At 37.0% G+C, this 20,522-nt stretch overlaps 1 protein-coding gene across 15 annotated transcripts in view; it reads left to right on the forward strand.

Moving 5' to 3' along the window:
• The window catches only part of LOC128879107 (CUGBP Elav-like family member 2), a 547,103-nt gene that overhangs the window by 189,479 nt on the left and 337,102 nt on the right, over nucleotides 1–20,522 (forward strand). The window contains exons 1-2 of one of the 15 annotated variants that reach the window (XM_054127969.1): nucleotides 16,697–16,896; nucleotides 17,652–17,993. The exons of 12 other annotated variants lie outside the window; for them this stretch is intronic. In XM_054127969.1, coding sequence (XP_053983944.1) covers nucleotides 17,902–17,993 — 92 coding nt within the window. In that variant the 5' untranslated portion in view covers nucleotides 16,697–16,896; nucleotides 17,652–17,901. Of the gene's footprint in view, nucleotides 1–16,696; nucleotides 16,897–17,651; nucleotides 17,994–20,522 lie in introns of those variants that run through there. 2 more of the 15 variants (XM_054127970.1, XM_054127971.1) reach the window with 2 other exon arrangements.

Below are 20,522 nucleotides of genomic sequence, written 5' to 3' on the forward strand. Positions count from 1 at the left end.
TTTTTCAAACTTTTAGAGTACCCTATCCCCTTGATTCATTCACGCCTTCGCCGTCGCCACGTCGTTTATTCCTCTCAACAAAACGAGAGTTTCGAAGTATTCGTTTGAAATTAAGAGTCTTCCAGCAATCGTCCCTTGCGCACCTTCTTACCCGTTTACGATACAGAGATGGCCTCAGTCTGCACGAAAAGATGACGGTTGCCAGGCAAATCTGTGGACGGCGATTACGTTGGCGCGTGTACAAGCCGCTAACGTATTAGCGAAAGCAGTGATCCGGGCGATGCTTGGAGGGGGGTAAACCTTTCGCAGGAATCTAATAGAGTTACCGTCGGGGTCCGAGGATTACTGGAAAATACGTCAGACCAGCTAGAGCCGAGGCTGCATTGCGGTGCACCCTAACACACGCAAGGCATCTATGATCCGTGTGTGTAGGAACGACGCAACGGCGGTAACGTGAGGGTGGTTCGCTCGTCGGTGAGGGTTTTATCGACGGATTAGCATTGCTTTACATAGTTTCGAACGGGTTTGCATAGGTTTCAGACCACCGCCTGCCACATGCCACAGAACCGAGTGGAAGCTCAACGAATCTGCAAACCGATTTTCAGTCGTTCTACGCGGAATCTTGTAATCTGCCATCGAAAGCTCCGACCTACGCGGACTTCCTTATTACGCGATGGATAATATCGCCGTGGGTCTCGCGGGTGTGCCTACTACAGATGTTTAAGGCACAAGTATGTTATGTAGGATGGTTGAGAGGAAAACATAATTTATAATAAAAAAAGATTTATTCAATATGAATATGGTCTCTAAGGAGTCCAATGTCAGCCCGGACTCCTTAGAGACCACACATATTGAATAAAACTTCTTTTATTACAAATTGGGTTTCCCGCTCAACCATCCTACAGTTAATACTTTTATGTAGAGCACAGGAAACTGCATCGATCTGTGGCGTCAAAAATATATGATTTCCATTTTTAAAAGAAGTACAGTAGCATTTTTCTGATGCACCGATGCACAAAAGTCCATAAAATTAGTCGCATGTTATGAACTATCGGTTACCATTTAACTTATGACATCTTTTTCTACTCCAAACCGTTTAGGAGGTACAACCTGTTCCAGTTGCGTGAGACGCCCTGTATTGAACATTCTTTCTACACTTTAAATTGAATACACTTTAAATACACATAAAATTGAATAAAGCATTCAAAACACTTGATATTATTAAATGTTAAATACACATTCCATATAAAATTTGGCAACGAAAATTGTACAGTAATAATTTCCGGTGTATATTAATGACAAAATTACCAGTCATGTTAAATAAGGTATTTCGACAATCTTCGCAAAAAGTTCTCGACTAAGAGTAAATAGAACTGTACTGTACCATAATTTCACGATTCTTACAATACTATCTTAAGAGAAAGCAGGTGAATTGCTGAAGAAATTTCAACATATTGCGTTGTTAATATTATTAGCACTGGAGAATTGGATCCGATATATTTATGAGTGTAACGATAAATAATTCGTTCGACAAGAATTACTGGTGACTGTCGGTCGCTCTATGACCAAGCCAAATTCAGGTCGCCAAAGTGATTTACAGGTACGTTCGGGTCTAATTTTGCAAATTTTTTGCGCAAAACGGAAATAGAAGTTTTTAATAACATTATATGCTATGAACATTGCGCAATTGTCATTTAAATGTATCTTATGAATCTAATTAACTAGAATACAGGTTCCGCTTGCCGTGATTGTTAAAATAGATCTTTGAAAAGTTATTATTACGTATACCTATACCTGTACAGATCACGTTTGTGCATATTTGGCAGAAATATCATTCCATAACCATTACAGTTTCCACAAATAACTAGATGGAAGGATGGAGGAAGAGTTTGGGGATCCCGATTACATGGTTCACTTTACGAAAATAGCAATTTACTCTTACTTAGTTTCTGCATCCGTACGTGGCGCTGTTCAAATATAAATATATATAAAATTAAGGATGTTGTGAATATTTCATACACAGAATCACCTACTTGAACAGACGTGTATATTTCTATTTATTTCTCACAAAACTTCTTATCATAGACCTTTTCTACGGTAAATTTTAATTAAATTGTGTCTATTTTTCCGTTTATTAAAATGCACAATGGAATCTTCTTCGTAGCGCAGAAGAATTCGTTCCTTTTAAATATCTTGCTGAACAAAATCAATGTATTAACAATTTGTATTTTTCGAGAGAGATTCGTTTCATCGCGACATGACACTTATGGAAAATCCTCGTGATGTCGAAACAGCAGAGCACACGAATATTCTGAATAGATTACCGCCATTGTACATACAGAGTTATTTGCGTGCATTATAATCTGGACTTTTCGAATCGAAATAATACACAATATGGGTTCAGTATAAACAATGCACGGTTCTAAACATGGACACAAATTGAAATTTCGTTTGTGATTAATTTGCGAAAAAGTATTCTCCATGTTTCGGATTAAAACTAATCTACATTCTCAAAGTCGTTGAAAATGTGTCGGAAATGCGTGCTAAATATAGAAAAGTAGAAGTTGTTTCAATTGTTTCGTTGGAGAACATTTTTCGCAAATTCACTGGCGTAATTTGAACGAAGTTGAAAATATGGAGTAGAATTTTAAAACACGCTTCGGGAATGTTTCGCGAAAAATTGAAAACTGAATTTTGTATTTTTTGCCTGTTACTGAAATTTTTAATGATCTTAGTAAGCCTGCGCATTTTATATTAATAAATGTGTACAAAATAGAGTAAATGTATTTACAGTAACAAAATTCTATTCTTCGCGCATTAACTGCATTCTTCTCAAGAAACATTATTTCGACACAAGTATAAATCATTTTCGCTTAAATTGGTGAATTTTATTGAACTCTTATACTTTAATCGCTTTCCAAACGGACAGCTCATCCCATTTGTGGGAGTTTACGAACGCAGGTGGTTTGCGCGCAACGTTTTAGGACGGAAAAATAACGATATTTCCGAAATATTAATCTCCCGCTTGATGAAAATACAATTTGCACCCGGCCGGTATAAATCTCCTTTCTCATTACGCTTTTAACCCCCTGGCCGGGCACAAAGGTGGCCCAGCCCTAAAATATAGCGCCAGCCGGTTTCAATGCGTAACGAGTCCTGAAGCAATAAATATGGAGGACAATGGATAGTAATTAGAGTGTATTTTAATAGAGGAACAATTAAGAAAGTGGGTCGCGTGCGGGGTAGTCGCGCGAAGTAAGAAGGGGTTGGGCAACGATTTACGCTGCAAAGGAGGAGGAATAGCATGCGAGAGTTTTACACGGTGGCTTTCATTACCTATCTTCGCGAGTATAATAGCAGCTCCTTTAATTAGATGTGCTGCGCTATTGTCCTCGAAAAAAGGAGCGAGAACGACGACAGGCGTGGGAGGTGGGAGATGGATAATACCTTTTGGAAGGAAAACGCCCTACTTCGATGAATCATCGAAATCGCGGCGAGTCGGTTACTTACTCTTTCGAAGTTCTCTCGAAATGGAGGAATCCTCCCAAATATTAAATAACCAAGTAAACCTGCGCGAGGACGCAAAAGAACAAACAGAAACGTAAGAGAATGGTATAAAGGAAAAGAGGGGAACGTCGACGCAGAACAAAAGCAGAAACAAAAAAGAAAAGAGTAACGAGCGAATGAAATCATTTGAATAGAGGTGTCTCCTCCGTTCGTTCTGACCTCCTTGGAGAACACTTCGATACCAGCAGTCTCGAAGTAAATTAAGACAGAAGGGATTGAAAGTTTAATTGCATGCAACTCGACCCTCTATCTTCTCTCCTCTCCAACCCCCGATCGCCCTTCGTTCTTACTTATCCTCCTAGCCTGTCTGGACCAAATCAACTGAATACACAGTCGACAGTCCGAATCGATGAACTCGCCCGACGGGTCACTGAAGAAACAAAAAAGATAATGGGAAGTCAAATATCGGATAAATGTGTAAGTTTGAGGAGATCCTCGCGGAGAATGGATGCCAGTATTGTCTTTTCTCCTACCGTGACACTCTACGGCAGTAGTTTCCTCTGTAACGCTTTAGAAGTGATGTTACACCCTCATCTTACACCTTATTTTAATTCCAGTGTGTGCACAAAATCTATTTATACAGGGTGGGTAGTCACTTTGGTTGGGTAGCACTCTTTGAACCATCCATCTTTGCTCTTTGATATTTTTCTATAAAGATACCGATAACTATGACTTGTCACTTTTATTTGGCCCAGCTTTTATAGAAAGCCTCTGTGGAACTCTCTGATATGTTAATGAGAATTATATGACGTCACATGGCTTTGTACATGATACAATTTATCTTGTATCTGACAGTCAATACAAAGTACTTGTTCTTTATTTGTACATTGTGCTTCAAATGTCTACAGCATTTCTTTCTTTAACGTATAGATTACACTTTTGTATGAATTAAAATTAAAACACATGTTTTGTTGTTTCTTTTTGTTTGTTGTTGTTTTTTGAGCATTTATTTCAATAGTAAAGTATATAAAAGTACCGATCGAAATATTTGCCCTCAAAAGCTATTACTTTCTCCCATTTTTCTGCCAAAAGATGAATTCCGCGACGAAAGAACGGTTTATCTTTCGAGCTTATCCAATCACCAACCCAATTTTCAACTTCTTCGTAATTACGGAAATGTGTGTCTTCCAAACCATGTTGCATCGATCTGAACGAATGATAATCACTTGGGGCCAGGTCTGGAAAGTAGGTTGGGTGAGGGAGAATCTCCCATTCGAACTCCAGCAGTGTTTCTTTCACAGTTCTAGCAACATGGATCACTTTTCGGCGATTTGATGCAATTGATGGTCATTTTTCTATCAAATTATCGCGTAAACGCTTCAATTGTTGGCGATAACGTTCGGCGGTGACTTTTTCATATGGTTTTAACAACTCATAATATACGACGGCATCACTGTATACAGTATTCGCAGTGAAATCCACGTATACATAAATTGCTAAGTTCAGCTTGGCACTCAACCTATCAATAATAAACATTGTCCAACGTTCCTTGTCCAATGATTCATTGTCATCCCTCTCCTAAATACGTAACACCCTCTAACGAAGAAACGAGGTAGACAGACAGTGAGATAGATCAATAACACACGAGCGTCGTATTATAATACATGCACCAACTGGCCAAAACTTAAACCCTTCAATTTTAAACCTAATCAGAAACGATTGGTTTTACACGTAATTTAAACAATCAAGCGAGGATCACTTAGTAATACTATCACGGAGATGTAACGAGGGATTGTAAAGCGATAGCTGGAACAATGTCAAAATGGTCCCTTTGAAACTGTAATCACGAGGTAAAAAGAATCGTTCCTCGTTCCTGCCGCGTTCAAGCCACTCCTCCTAGGACGTCTTCTAAGTGGCCGAGGTATACGCGGAGGAAAGAATTCGATGGAATTCGACGTGGAGAACGAAAGAAGAAGGAACGAGGGGACGATAGAGCGAATACGTAATCAGAGTGAAACCAGAATTATGCAGATGTCGGATATCCGGTGTAAAAAACGGGTAGTCGGGTATTCTTCGCGAAGCCGGCCCTTTAGCCAGTAGACATCTGGGATTTCCTGAATTGAATGTAAATTACCTTTTGCTCTGTTCGCGAAACGGCGATCTGTCGTTAAGCTTCTGCAAATAAGACCCCCCTTTTTCCGCCGCACTGTCTTCCCTTTTTCTATCGTCTCTGTTGCGGGGGTAAGAGACACGCGAGTTTGCGGAAAACGGATACGGCAGCTAGGTGGGGATGGGTGGGTAGAGAGGCAAAAGAGAGTAACGGAGAAAAAAAAGGAGACGAAATATGCAGCACGGGAATTCGGAATGAAGGCGACTCGAACGGGAAGAAGGAGGAGAATGGAATCCTTGGAACTTTTCGCCAACGATTTCCTCCCGGCGTGTTCGACGCGAAACACGATGTTGTTGACCGGTAGGTTAATGGTACCTACCTTGTGGCAAGCCTAGAATAGAATATCGCGGGCGTTAGGCGGTAATCCTATTTAGTTGATGCGCGAAATGACGCGTGAGTAAACGACGCAGCGAGCGCGGTACGTACGAACGTCGACGAAACGGATTGATGGGGTGTAATTGGAGGATAATGTAACGCCGAAATGTTTTACGCTGGCGTGCCAAGTAATTTACCGTTTAACAATGTTTATGACGCCGAGGAGCGATCGTAGGATCGTCGGTTGAAAGCGGTGCGATTAACGGGTTGAGTGGGTACTCTTTTGTTTCTAGCAGTTTCGAGAAAGTTCTCTGGATTTCTTGCAGTCCAAGTAATAAATTTATAACAAGTTTTTATTTTTAATCAATTATGCAATCGCCCTCGTTATCAACAACCTTTTGCCTGATCGATAAAAATCAATTGGTATACGATGAACTGATAAATGATAAACTATTATTGACATTCGCAGAAACGACATTACTTTCTGGTCCCCCTAATTGATTCCTGAAAAGAAATATTAAAAGAAAATTGATAAAATGACTGTACCTACTTATACTTGTATTTATAATCACAACTGACTTACGTCTATCATATTTAATATTATACATACATTTATTTAAAATGTGTACAGATGATTTTAAAACATAAATATAATATATGTTTAAAAAAAATTCATTGAAATTAGTGCGGCAAAAATTGAAATACAATTGTGTGAAAAATTGTTCTAGAAAGTTAAAACGAATAAATGATCCATATCATTCGCATTAAAATATCCGTAGTAAAATTTAAAATAGAGCGATTCCTCATATAATAATAAATCGAAAATGTGGAGTAAAATTCATCCATACGAGACTCCGTTTAAAAGAAAGATTGATTTTGTAAATGAGTAAATAATGAAATTCATATAAATCGACGATTATTGTTATCTAATAATATTTTTCTCAGCCGTTTCCTATTAATTAAGATATTAGATCGACTTAAAACAGATAATTCAATGAAACAAGTAGAAATAGGTAATAATAGTCACACACGTTGGTCAGACTCCGTGAGAAACGCAGCCTCGGTACTTTCCAACTGAAATTCATTGAAAATGAAGTACAGTACGTCTAATAAGTTCGTTTTACACATAAAATGACACTCTTGTCGACCACGAATTTTGGCTGAGTCTCCAAACATTTCATCATCCTCCGAGTAGTAACACGTGACTGATAGCAACAGCGTCGATCACGACTCGGACACACAACTGTGGCATTAGTTGCTGCTTTCGTTGGTAAAAAATTTCCAATTGTGGCCTCTGAGTTGCGCAACCCTGCGGCAAATAATACGATCGTTCCATCTCTGGACCTCTCGTGTCCACGGGTTGATCGATGATAACCGATGACGAGCAGTTTCATGGGCACCGCGTTTACATACCTGACAAATTAATTGGTAAACCTTGAACGCGCAGGATACTCGTATTTACGCAAGCAAAACACGGCATTCCGCGTGTTAGGTTCGTTATTACTTGAATCTATCGTTTCACTCATGGTCTCTCCATGGTTCGCGTACACACACGATAAACCTTACCTTTAGGGCTATTGCATACCGGCAATTCGACTCGATAGTTGAAGAGACAGGTTGAACACCTGGTGGTGTTATATTAAACCCTGGTAATAAGAAATAACTGAAGAGGAAACGTCCTTGACAATGCCGGAGGCTAGAGTTTGATCAGGACTTCGAGTATGGGTCTTCCATGGATTGTATGACGATACGAGGGCTGGTTGTTAACAATCATTGTCTCCATTGGTCGGATAGTTCTAGGATATCATCGTTGAGTGGATTTAGGACCTAAGGAGTTGTAGGTTTTAAGGCTTCGGAACTCTTGAGGATTGTGGAGGTTGTGGTTTTAGGGCCCAAGGAGTTGCAGGTTTTAAAACCTCGAAACGCTTGATTTCGAGTATTTACACGGTCTGTGTAAAAAGAAACCGAACTTTTGCTATGAAAAGAAAAAAGTACAAGTAAAGTTTTTACACACGCGTTTATTTACTCAAAATAATCTCCCTCTGCGTCAATACAGCGTGTAGACCGCGTAATTAACATTTCGAAGGACCTTTGCAGCTCCTGTTTTGGTACCTCGTTTAGTACGGCGGTTACAGCGGCCTGAATCTCCGAAATGTTGGTGTAATGTGTCCCTTTCATTGGAATTTTCAATTTTGGGGTAAGAAAATAATCGCAGGGTGACAGATCAGGCAAGTAGGGTGGATGATCCAAGGTAACAATGCCTTTTTTAGCCAAAAATTGACGCTCAATGGCGGCTTTGTGTGCAAGTGCATTGTCGTGCGGCAACATCCAACTTCGTCTTCAATGGACTCTCGATCGTTTTTAAATCGAGTGGACCACTCATAAACTTGTGTACGGCTTAGGCATTTATCCCCATACACTTGTTTTAATAACGTAAGCGTTTCGGTAAAAGACTTTTTCAATTTAACACAGAACTTAATATTAGCGCGTGGCTCCATTGCGATATCCAACAAGCGTCACAAAACGTCCGTTATATTTCAAGTCACACAATCTATCGTCTTTTATTACCTGTAACTAGATGGCGCGATTAGAACAAATTTTGAGAGCAAAAGTTCGGTTTCTTTTTAGACAGACCGTGTATATACAAATCTTTATTAATAATTATGAATAGACTGCGGATCTTTATGCAAAATAATATCTTCGCGAACGTGCCTAGAAAAATTGAACTTAAATAGGAATTAATTTTATTCTGCAAATGCATAAAGATCCGCAGTCTAATTATGAATAACATACACGACGTTTGTGTTTCTACAAGTGCACCATTATTAATTTCTCCCCTAGTAAATAGAGAAAATAGCCCTTTGTCCTACGAAAGCTTCCATTCGTTGCAATATCCTGTCACACAAATTCCAGCACTGTAAACATTTATATTAATAAATCTTCGTGATATTAACAATCTCTCTACCCGTGTTTCAATATTTGTGATGCTCTGATAAAGTGTACAGCGGATGTAATCATCGAACTGAATATTTATTGAAAAGTTATCAATTTTTAATAAAATCCTATGCGCAGACGAAATGGTTGCTGGCAACCATTTAATAAACATCCTTCGCAGGATTTAATATTTGTATTTTGCAGATGAATTTGCTGTAAAGTTAATCATTGGATTTAATATTTGTTGAAACATTACCGATTCATTCGTGTACCGAGCGCCAGTTTTATTAATTAAAAATATGATTTGCAAATGTATTGTAGTTGCACACGTAGCCGAGAGACGCAGCGAGTCTGTGTGCTTTTGATACATTTCGAATACGTAACTAAAATGTATTAATCCGGACCATTTTGAATTATTAATTCTCATTCTGTGTATCGTATCGTGCGAAAATTTCGCTTTTGTCGATCGTTAAAGAACGTGAAAACTTTATAAATCATTCGAGAAATTTTACTCGAACTACGTTTTTACGATATTTATAATTTTAATTTAAGAGTGGATATTCCATTCAATTATGTTCCCTCCAAATGTAATAATATTATTAATATTTACGTGATAGATGAACTTATGCAAATTAGTCGTGGTTGGAAATGCAAACTGCTTCAAAAAAGCTGATTCTAAATCCGCCGTTACTTAAAATGTTAACACTTTCGCTGCGGATGACGCACATGCGCGTCCTTTGCTCTTTTAGTCAGTTTAGTCGTATTTAGACAGTCAGTACAATGTAAGCATTCATGTTGGTCTGTTCTTTTGAGTTTAGTGTTGTGGTTAGACTTGTTGTTCGGCAATCATATTCTATATATAAAATAAGTTACCACAAATATATGTTTTTCAAAATAATCATATTAGAACATTTGTAAGAAATTTTTCATTAAAAAATTTACAGACTTCACGCACGCGCAAGAGTTGGAGAGATTGAAAATCAAGTGACAGGATATCTCACGACTAACTGATCGCCAACCACCACCTACTGCACCATACTTAATGATTTCCCGCGACAGGACATTTTTATTTCTCCGAAAACCCCTTCATTGGTTTGTGACGTACTAAGAGCCAATTTTAACGGAACATTCTTTTGTTACTACACTAAAATCTCCTTAAATGCACAAATTTCTATACGATAAATGCACAGAAACCATCCACACCACTTTACACTTTGCACTTTACACTTCACATTGTTAGTATTGTTAATAATTAACTTAACTATTGTCAGAAATAATATTTTTATGTTGCAATCGATATATATTAAAATATTGACAAATTTCTCACGATTAATGTCTCGAATGAATACTTATTCTGAACCGTAATTGTTATTAATGTTTAATCGAACACTGAATGATACTGTACGTTCATAAATGTTGAATTATTTCGGATTAAGTTTTAATTGTTCCAACCAGTAGATATTAAAATATAGAAAAATATCTCACGACAAGCTGTGTAACGGGACATATTTATTCTGTTACTACCCACCCATTTCATCGCCTCGCAGCATTTTTCACCATATAACGGGACATGAATTTCGGCTGTTCGAAAATAGAAAGATTTTCAATCTTAAAAAATATCATAATTACAGCTCCCAGCGAACGGCTACTTATTTTCGTCCGCAGCGAAAGTGTTAAAATTGCAAAAATGTCCTAGCGGGCGTAAGCAATGACTCCGAGCTGTTTAATTCTTATTCGAAATACATCCCCCGGGTCTCCCATAATTTCGAAGACATTCGCCGAACCGCTCTGTGTATATCGAACATAAATTCTCCGCGGCATAAATATTAAGGGACGGGGCCAAGCACGTCGGTTCGGGAACAGGTCTCGGTGTAAGCAACCCTAGCCGAGAAACTGGCGAAGCATTCGGGTAATAACGGATCTCGCTTTTCGTTTCGCGGCGCGGAAGTAAACCGAGTAACGTGGAACGGTACGGATGAAACTTTCGCCGTGCTCGAAAGCCAATTTAATCTTCGCCTTTTGGCGGCGTGTTTCCTTTTGTAATAAGTTCGCATGCTGGGGCAAAAATGCGACGACGCCACGGGAGAGAGGGAGTAGCTCGTGGAAAGAAAACATCACGGCTGGAATTAGAGATCGTCGGAATTTTATTTCTTACCGCCTGTTCTTTCCCTCTCATTTACCTAATCGTTCCTTTTTTAATTTCCACCCGTACGAAGATGAAAGCCGTTCCCATCTCGCGAACGAAAATAAAAGCCTCGGTTGGTATTAATGAATTTTGAACTTCTTACTTCGCATGCACATATGCACTCGCCATCGATTCTGGAAAGCTATGGAAAACTTGCTGTAGAATAGAAATAGGTATCCTCTTTAAAATTCAAATTTAGTGGCAATCGTTTAGAATTACTCTAGCAATTCTTAGAATTGTTGTAGCAAGTGCAGTTGGTAATCCACTTACTTCTAACCTGGGTTGACTTTCCTACAATCCCCACATTTCGTCAATTTTTGTTCCAAAACTCTGGGTAAGATTTCTTATTTATATCTATTTAAACCTTTAACTGCGAAGGGTGTGTATACATACACGTCCTCGCGAAATGGTATCAGAGAAATGTTCGTATTCGTTAAATTAATTTTTAAAAAATATCAGCTTACAGAAGATGATGAGACATTTTTTTATATTTACAGTTCATTCACAGGATGCTTAGTTACGAAAATAAAAATTGAAAAGTTAGAAGTTCGTTGGATAAATTAAATTAATTTTTAAAGAATACCAGCTAACAGGAGATGATGAAACGAAATTTTTTTATATTACAGTTTATTCATAGGTTGCTTAGTTACGAAAATAAAAATTGAAAAGTTACAGGTTCGTTGGATAAATTGAATTTCAGGAAAAGGGTCCTCTAAGTTTTTTCTCTGAAAATATACGTCGTATGAATAAACTGTCATTCCCTATCAACTGATATTACTTTTAAAGTCACTCCTACTAATCCTCTTACAATCTCCAACAGAAATCGTCTCGCGATCAAAGAATTAAATAGCCTATTCTGTGATTTAGCTATTACTTAAACTGAGGATAAGATGATTTGGAAACTATTTGGAATAATAAGAACGGTGAAATCTAATGAAATTTTTTTCTGTCTTCATTTACAGTCAGAACTATTACTATACCCTGATCAATTGATTATGTTACTAGAATCATCATGTGGTTATAGTCGCATCACCTACTAAAACTATCGATTACTGACCACTTTACTTAGCTTCATTATTGTTTATTTAATGATTATGGATTCTTAAAGGAATTTAGAGACATTCTTTATAGTTGTCGGTATAGATAGTGATCCCTTTGTGATTGGGTCCGTGGATCGATCTTATATTCGGCATTCAATTGGCTCGACTAGGAATTGGCACAGTTAATGGCCCATTATTTGTAAGCGGTTTAATGTCGTATTATCTGAGTGCTGCCTAATCAAACGTTGGCTTATGGAAATACTATTAGTCGGAAGATGTATTATAATTAGACGCATAACTTGCAAAAGCAGTTGTCACTCGTTTTAATGGTTTCCGGTAGAGTAAAATATCGCTTATCGAAATTACTAAGAGAAAAGCCTAGATAGTAACGCACTCACCCTTGGTTCATTCCACGTCAAATTCCATGCAAATTGAATTATACGTCCCTGGTTTCATATTATCATTGCACAATTATATAATGTCTTGATCATAATTAACTTTAATCGCTCTAAAAGAATATTTTAATACGAAAAGTAGCGTTTTGCGTGAATATTTACATAGTCTACATAAAAGTAAAACACCCCGAGAACGAAAACCACCGAAATTCCTACTATATTAATACAAATTAGGAGACCACATACATATATCATGAGAGCTTAAAATAACTAGTTGTCACGAGAAGATAGAACGCTACTTCATGCAGAACTCGCTTTGTCACTCATTGCAACAACTCATGACAAATGCATGAAAAACAATATCATCGAAAGCCAGAACTGTGAATTATACAGTAATACAAATCAGTCAAGAGTAATGAACAATTAATTGGAACAGAGTGTCAAATACTAATAAATAAAACCACATATTGTACATACTCTTAATATTCGATGAAATATTCGATCATTTTAATAAGAGTATTACAAAACGTGATTTAGAATATTTGTATTTAATAACAAAATATATACTGTTGACTGGAAAACAAAAATCTGATTGCGTAGCATGTTTTTAAAATTACAACTTTTTATACGTGACATAGAAAGAATGAACTCAGAGGATGCATGCGGGTATATTGTGAGCGTTATAATGGTGACACAGGTAATTAAAGGAATGCTATTCGTTCATTTTATTATCCAACTCTCTCTCTAACAGAGATATGTATTAAAGTAGTGCATATCTGTACTCATTTAGAATGTTTCTTTGTTATACTATTGTAACGAGTATTAATGTCTATACAGCTTTGTTGATGTTTAATAGCAATTCTCTGTGACTCCAATGCTGAATTAGAATCTCTCTTATAATTCAAAGTAATTTTCTATTATACACAATTTTTCAAAAGGGCCTCTAGGATTTCTTTTCAAGGATCACAAAATATACAATATATTTAATTTACATAATTAATATAATATATTATACTTATATTAATATGTTCACCGCAACTACACAGACAGGCATATATTGTTATTAAAAAAAGAAAATCCTGTGGTCTTTTTTGGAAAACCCTTCATAACCATTATGAAGAAGGACAAGGACAGCAGTTTGAATCTCTATGTCTAGAATGGAGTTGGATGAAGCTATACCAAATATTACATCCTCTGCAATTGTCGCGCGATGCTGGACGCAGCGACAGTCGCGCGACTCAGGTGCGAGTCGAGATACTAGAGAAGCAATCGTCCATCAGTCGCGCGACAGTTGCAGCGATACAATTCCACTCTGAATACTGACTGAACGCTACCTGTCTCTAGTCCCGCGTAACTCGTCTCATCTAAACAAGACCTTAAGAAGAAGAAGAAGCTACGCGACCGTGATAAAACCGATTCTTCTCCTCTCCACTAGCCAGGAACTCGTTTTCGTCCTCCATTTTCCGTTTCCCGTTTTCCACCCTGCTTTTCGACTTTTGAATCCAGCCCTGTCGTTCTCCTTGCGTTCTCCTATCCCTCCTCGTGCGCTGAAAAGCTTACTCGCTTACTCGGAAGAGACGAGGGTCTTTTTTGCGCCTCTTAAACTCGGGCCGCGCTTTCCTCGCTTCAGTGCTTCAAATGGAATATCAGTTTACGCGCGAAACCTCCTTGACGTTCTTTCCCCGGTCCGGGAGCTTCTCTTTTGTCCCTGAAGATAGGTGCCCACTCGTGTGACCTTCCAGAAATTCTTCCACTCGTCTGTTGGGCAAGCGAGTCCGATAGCCTGACAGAAACTGCCCGGATGTTCCGGTCAGTTACATTTGTCGACGTGGATATCTATTTAATTTTATCGACGATCGGTTCTACAGCTTTAATAATCTCTCTATTTCGAATATATGGTACTTCTGGGTGATTTATTAATAACAAAGTACATCTTATAACATAGCCGTGGCGGATCCCATAAACGGTACACGCAAATACATTTATTTAATGCGCTAGATACATATTTTATTAAAAATTTAATTCTGTGAATTACATGTCCACCAAAGGAGTGAGGCATTATTAAAAATCCAGTGTAGAATGAAACAAACTAATTAATTATTGATTGATGACGTGATGAGATATTGTGTGATAATTAGACTGCGGATCTTTATGCATTTACAGGAAATTTGAATTTGCAAGAACCTACAAGATGCAAACAATATGCAAGAATATAAAAAAGATTGAAAGTGAAGTTCATGTTGTAATATTTGCAGAATAAAATAAATTCCTATTTAGGTTCAATTTTTGTAGGCACGTTCGCGAAGATTTTATTCTGCATAAAGATCCGCGGTCTAGTAATTACTCAATTATTAACAATGCAAGAACATCGTTGATAATTGAGCAGCTTTAAAAGGAAGTTTGAAATTCATGGGTCAAGTGGACCAGCTACGTCGACTCATTAATTATATTTACAATTCACTAGTAATTATCCGCAGTCTAGTGATAATATATTAATCTTTAGTCGAAACATCGTGCCAGACTCTTCACAGTGAATCTTCACGAGTGTGAGGCTAGCAGTCAACGCGACAAAAGGTATAACGTGTAATGTTTGCATCGTTGTTGCAAATTGCGTTCCATGCTGTATTCGAACTTGAAGAAAGTATGCGACGCGATGTGTTAATAGAAACGGGAATGTTTCAACGTAATTACAGAAACGGAGCGTCGTAGGTAGAATGATGATTAAAAACTGTGTCATTCGTTGAGGTAATTCCATTCCGTCTCTCAAATAGTCGGAAATGTTAACAGTTTTTAAAGCTCTGGTAGAGGGCAGAGTAACCGAGCAAACGAAGCTCCGGGTATACGCGCGGTAATGTTGCCGCGCCACGGTCATTCTAAAATAAATGACGTATTAAATTCATTCTCCCTGTCCGTTGCCTGGCTGCATATTAAAATTTCTGCCTGCGCCCCCCGAGAAAAAACGTAGAAATGGAGGAGAATTCGTGCGCCCTTGGCGCGCACTTATTCTTCCGTCAAAATAATTAAACACTAACAAGGCAGCCGTAGGCACTCGCATAACACTGGTAATAGGCAAACCGAGACTATACTCTGGTCACTGTATAAGATACAACGGAAAGCACATTTAATGTGGATCTCTTCAGCAAATGTAAAATGTTCTGCTATCGTTATTCGCTATTTTTTTGTTTTCGTTCTTAACACATTCTCGACCGGCAGATATTTTACGTTTCTAATACCCAGCACTGATAAAAATAATAAAATTCTGAGGCTGGACATCGCAAATTTGTATCGTTAGGGAGAAGATAAAACTCCTAGAATATGTTTTGGAATATCAGTGTTGTAAATATGTAATGTATAAAGTAAAAAGATTTTCATGAATTTTTCATAACCAGGAATAGAATTACTCATTGATCGCATAGTCAACGTTAGATGGGATTAGTTAATATTTTTCGTTTATTTATTCTTCGATACAGTTTCTATTTTTGGTATTGGTTATCAATTTCATAATCAATGTCAGAGAATCTAGAGATACGTACAATACTTGTGAAAATATATTTCATAAGGAAAATGAGCAGGAAATATTAATAATTCTATTGTAATATTAAATACTATTATAGAAATTATATTTTTGATATTCTTTATTTACTTCGTACTAAAAGTATAATTACTATTTATTCATGATAATGATATTGATAATGATCATGATAATGATATTATCTTGTAATTAAAATTATAATTAAAATAAAATTGTTCCAAGTTGTAACAAGTAGTTACATTGTGTTAATATATTAACCATTTAGTTTATAAAAAAAGATATTCCAAATACTTTACATAACTTCGATCTACGAACCTACAAATCTAGTAACTTTTAGAATTAATCGAATAACAGGTTCGAAAGATACACATGGCTACGAAAAGTACAGGCGACTGAAGAACACGTTTTCCTTTCATCGAAATCGTCGCAACTTTTTGCACGCATTCCATTTTACACGTCAACCACTGTTTACAAGCTAACAATTCCAGAAAATTGTAGAAGGACGACGCAAGAAATTCCCGATTATTGTGCTTTGTACGTGTTGATATGTCGAGACCCCAAGGACGTAACTGTTTGTCATGGAATCATGCGCCCCGCGTTATTATCAGAGTAAACGTCTAACAACGCGGTCGCGTTTCGGATACGACGAACACGAATACGGCGATACTTTTCATTTTAACGTTCTTAACTGTACAGTGCGCGTATCTCGTTGAATATTTTCTTAATTACGATATTTGTGTAATTAGCAATTGCGACCATTCGGGTTTCCGTGTGATCTGGCTTGCGAATAATTAAGAACGTTGATCTAGTTTCTTCCGGTGAGTGGCTAAGACTGCTATTTAAAGTATTTCATGGAATATTTATTGGGCAACTATAGAAATTTGAATACGTATCGTTTGCACTGAGCCTGAATCAATTGCGGTTTAAATAATTATAAATAGTTTCTAATTGACTTTCATGATTACGTTCGACAAACCTTTGGAGAGTTAAGTAAATATTTGTCTATAGTACAAAAATAGTATTTGTTAGTGCGCCAATTGCTATATCACTAGAAACGCATAAAAGATTTTCCATGTTTAGAAAAAAGTGATATAAGGTTTCCGTTCCAAAGTTATTGATTTTGCAAAAATAAAATCCAATATTTAACTATTCAGTAACGTTCACAAGTTTAACAATAACGGCCGTGGAATTTCATTCGTTATAAATAAAATGTAGAGTTCTTGTATAGAAAAGGTAATATTTATTAATATTAACGTTCATCGTGTCATGTTTGTGAGGTCGTATTTTAATTATTCTAATTAATTTGAAATATTGCAAATAATTATTTACAAATATGTCAATTCAATTATAAGAATTTAAATTATTACTATTATTATTATTTTAATTATAACATCGAGTAATTTTTTTAAGTTCATGCATGGACTGTGTTTTCCATAGTATAAATAATAACAAAATAACAAGTAGTCTTATACTTTCGGTCGGTATTGCATTAACGTATCAAAATAATTTTTAAGAAATAATTTGCTACGTTCGTTTAACTTCTAATAAATTCAATTACAATTTAATCGGATAGAAATCATCGAATTGAACGCTAACGAAACGCGCGATTAACGTGCTGTACAGTCGTAATAACAGTTGTATATATTCCATTGTTATGGTATGAAAGGACATTCGTCTCGAATTAACTCGATTCAACGTTGCCATTACGTGAAATATTATTAAATTCTTGAATCACGCGCGGTTTTATATTAAACATTTTGAAACGACGAGTGTTATTAAGTGGCATGAACTTCCGTATCGATTGCAGCAATCATTAGAACAAAATGCTCCGTCACAAATCGTTCCTCGATAATTTGCTCAACAGCTTGACACTTCAGCTCGATAAGAATAACAACAATGTGCAACGGGAAGACTGGTAAGTGTAAAAAGTACTTCTGATTTAATTTTACAATTAAACATGAGTTATTTGTAGAGACACAAATTTGTAGAGAGACTTTTCACATACAAATCATACATATAACGGTACACAAGTCACTATTTTAAAAAGCTGTGCTTACGCTACCGTGGCTTTCGCCCTCCCTTGATTGGAATTAATAATTAATGGTCATCGGAAAGACTAAGAAATCTAATTAATAACAATAAAAAGTTCTGTTCTTAGTGTTGTGGATAACGTACAAGTGCGGTAGCGAACCGAAGCAATGGATTGAATAAAATGTACATAATTAACTTCGATCGCAACTTCGGTGAACTTTCTTATCGCCGCGACTCGATTTGAGAATCGATTATACGACCACCTTTCTCGCTCAGCTTTTTTTTTCTCTGTGCTCAGCTCTTTTTAATTGGTTGCCTCTCGAAGCAGTGTCTCTGCAGCCAATTAGTGCCTTGCGTAGAGTGGTCTTCTCTCGCGATTAACGATTTTTCTGCTTTGAATTTTCTACGGGCTGCTACGGCACGGGCGCCTACGAAGGCGCTCCTTCAAATAACCAATATTGTCGTTAAAAATCCACGAAATTTGCAGGCGACGTTGCGAAATTACAATATAAAAGAGAGAAAGAGCTTTAAACGAATGTATAAATGTCGATTGTGTGGACCTGTTCATATTTTCTTCGCGTAACTAGATTCAGAACTGAAACATTTATCGTAATCGATAACTAACTTTCCTGGTTACTTATTGCAAGCACGTGGACATCAATATGTTCAAACTTAGAGCTAGGATGTCGCTTAAAATCGATTCTCTTGGAAACTATAGGAAGGAAAGTTTTATTTTTGAATTTTCTATTTAAGTTATAAAATTATTTTAAGCACGTGGACATCAATACATTCAAACTTGGTGCTAAGATGACGATTATTATCGATTCCCTTGGAAACTATAGGAAGGAAACTTTTATTTTTGAACTTTCTATTTATGTTGTTATCATACTATTGGATCAATCATGAGCTATTTGGGTTCGACAAACATTGCTGTAAATTTTATATCTAATTATCACCTAATAATTGTAGTTATTATCAACGGTGCTCGACTTTCCACTTCCAATATTTTAAACTAGCGGTTTCCCTCACGATCAGTCATTAATTCACGATACTCGACCTTTCCCCCTCCGATAAACGTAGTTAGAGATCGTTGAACTCGGTAAGATCGTTAGCATTCTATATAATTGCCAGAAGTTCTCAACGTCAACGTGTACGTCGAAAAATATACGCGTTGTGTACACTGTACCATTAATTTGTCCCTTTGTATCTTTATTTCCCCTCGCACGTTCTTCACGATGAGTCTCGAATAAGAGTCGTTAAAGAGTTTCGCACCACCGAGCGTCGACCGATTCTCCTCGTCTCTCGTTCCTTCGTCGTTTATTATTTTTTTTAACATCTCTGTTTCCCAATTTCGACCTGGATGAACGTTCAATAGCTCGTGCAGTTTAATGAAGTTAACGTTACGTCAACAGAGATGTGCAAGCTACACCCAATGTAATGCTTATCAGAGCAGACTGCAACCTCCGACCTTACCAGACGAATAACTTTCAATACAAGGTGGAAAACGTTTTCACCAATTAGCGATAAATTAGTGGTATGTCTATCAGTGGGCGAATTAGTGGTTGTCTTCTTCAGAATGTTGCAGATAAACCAATACAAATTAGGGTTATGTATATTGTTCTGTAAGGAGTGCAAGTCTTTGGTTTAAGTTGACTTCTTAAATTGCACTATTTCGTACGAAGCATGTTTTCAACTTATTTTTTCTGATGTAAGTGCTCTGTATCACTTCAATTATTGACTGTCCATACTTAATTTTTTTAAGTAATATTCGTTTCTATATATGTATATCAGTACATATGGACACTGAGGAGCAAAACAATACCACCCATACTTTAAAATGTTTCTTCAGAGAAGAGTAAGTTTAGAGATATTAACATAGATCTCCTTGTCTTTTCAGGTCATATAATTTATTTCTTTTCATCCTTACTCAAAAGTTTAGATATATTTAAAAATATGGATGGTGCTGTAGTTATGCTTCACAATGTACCATATTTTGATTTGCCTCTTCGTGTCGTGTACAATTACTAACGAAGTATGTTAAACTTGCAACGTACCTTTAGGGGGATATTCGAATGCAAAGGACTAGTCACCCAAAATTAATTTCCCCTCTGGGGATTTCACCAAGTACGTCTCGAAAATTTCGCCTACGCCACGTGCAACAGACTATTTACTCGGTTCTAATGAAATTTCCATCATCTCTTGATTGGGGAGTTGTTAACCTTTTCGGTGCTCTGCGCGAGTATACTCGTCAAATTATTTTGTTCTTGTCGTGCCCAAGACGAGTTAAATCGCATGAGCTTATTGTTAACGAGTTAATGAGTTAATGAGTTAACGAGTTAATGAGTTGATGAGTTATAGAGTTATATAGTTATAGAGTTATAGAGTTATAGAGTTATAGAGTTATAGAGTTATA

Source organism: Hylaeus volcanicus, chromosome 6, assembly GCF_026283585.1.
Source record: "Hylaeus volcanicus isolate JK05 chromosome 6, UHH_iyHylVolc1.0_haploid, whole genome shotgun sequence".
Lineage (NCBI taxonomy): Eukaryota > Metazoa > Arthropoda > Insecta > Hymenoptera > Colletidae > Hylaeus > Hylaeus volcanicus.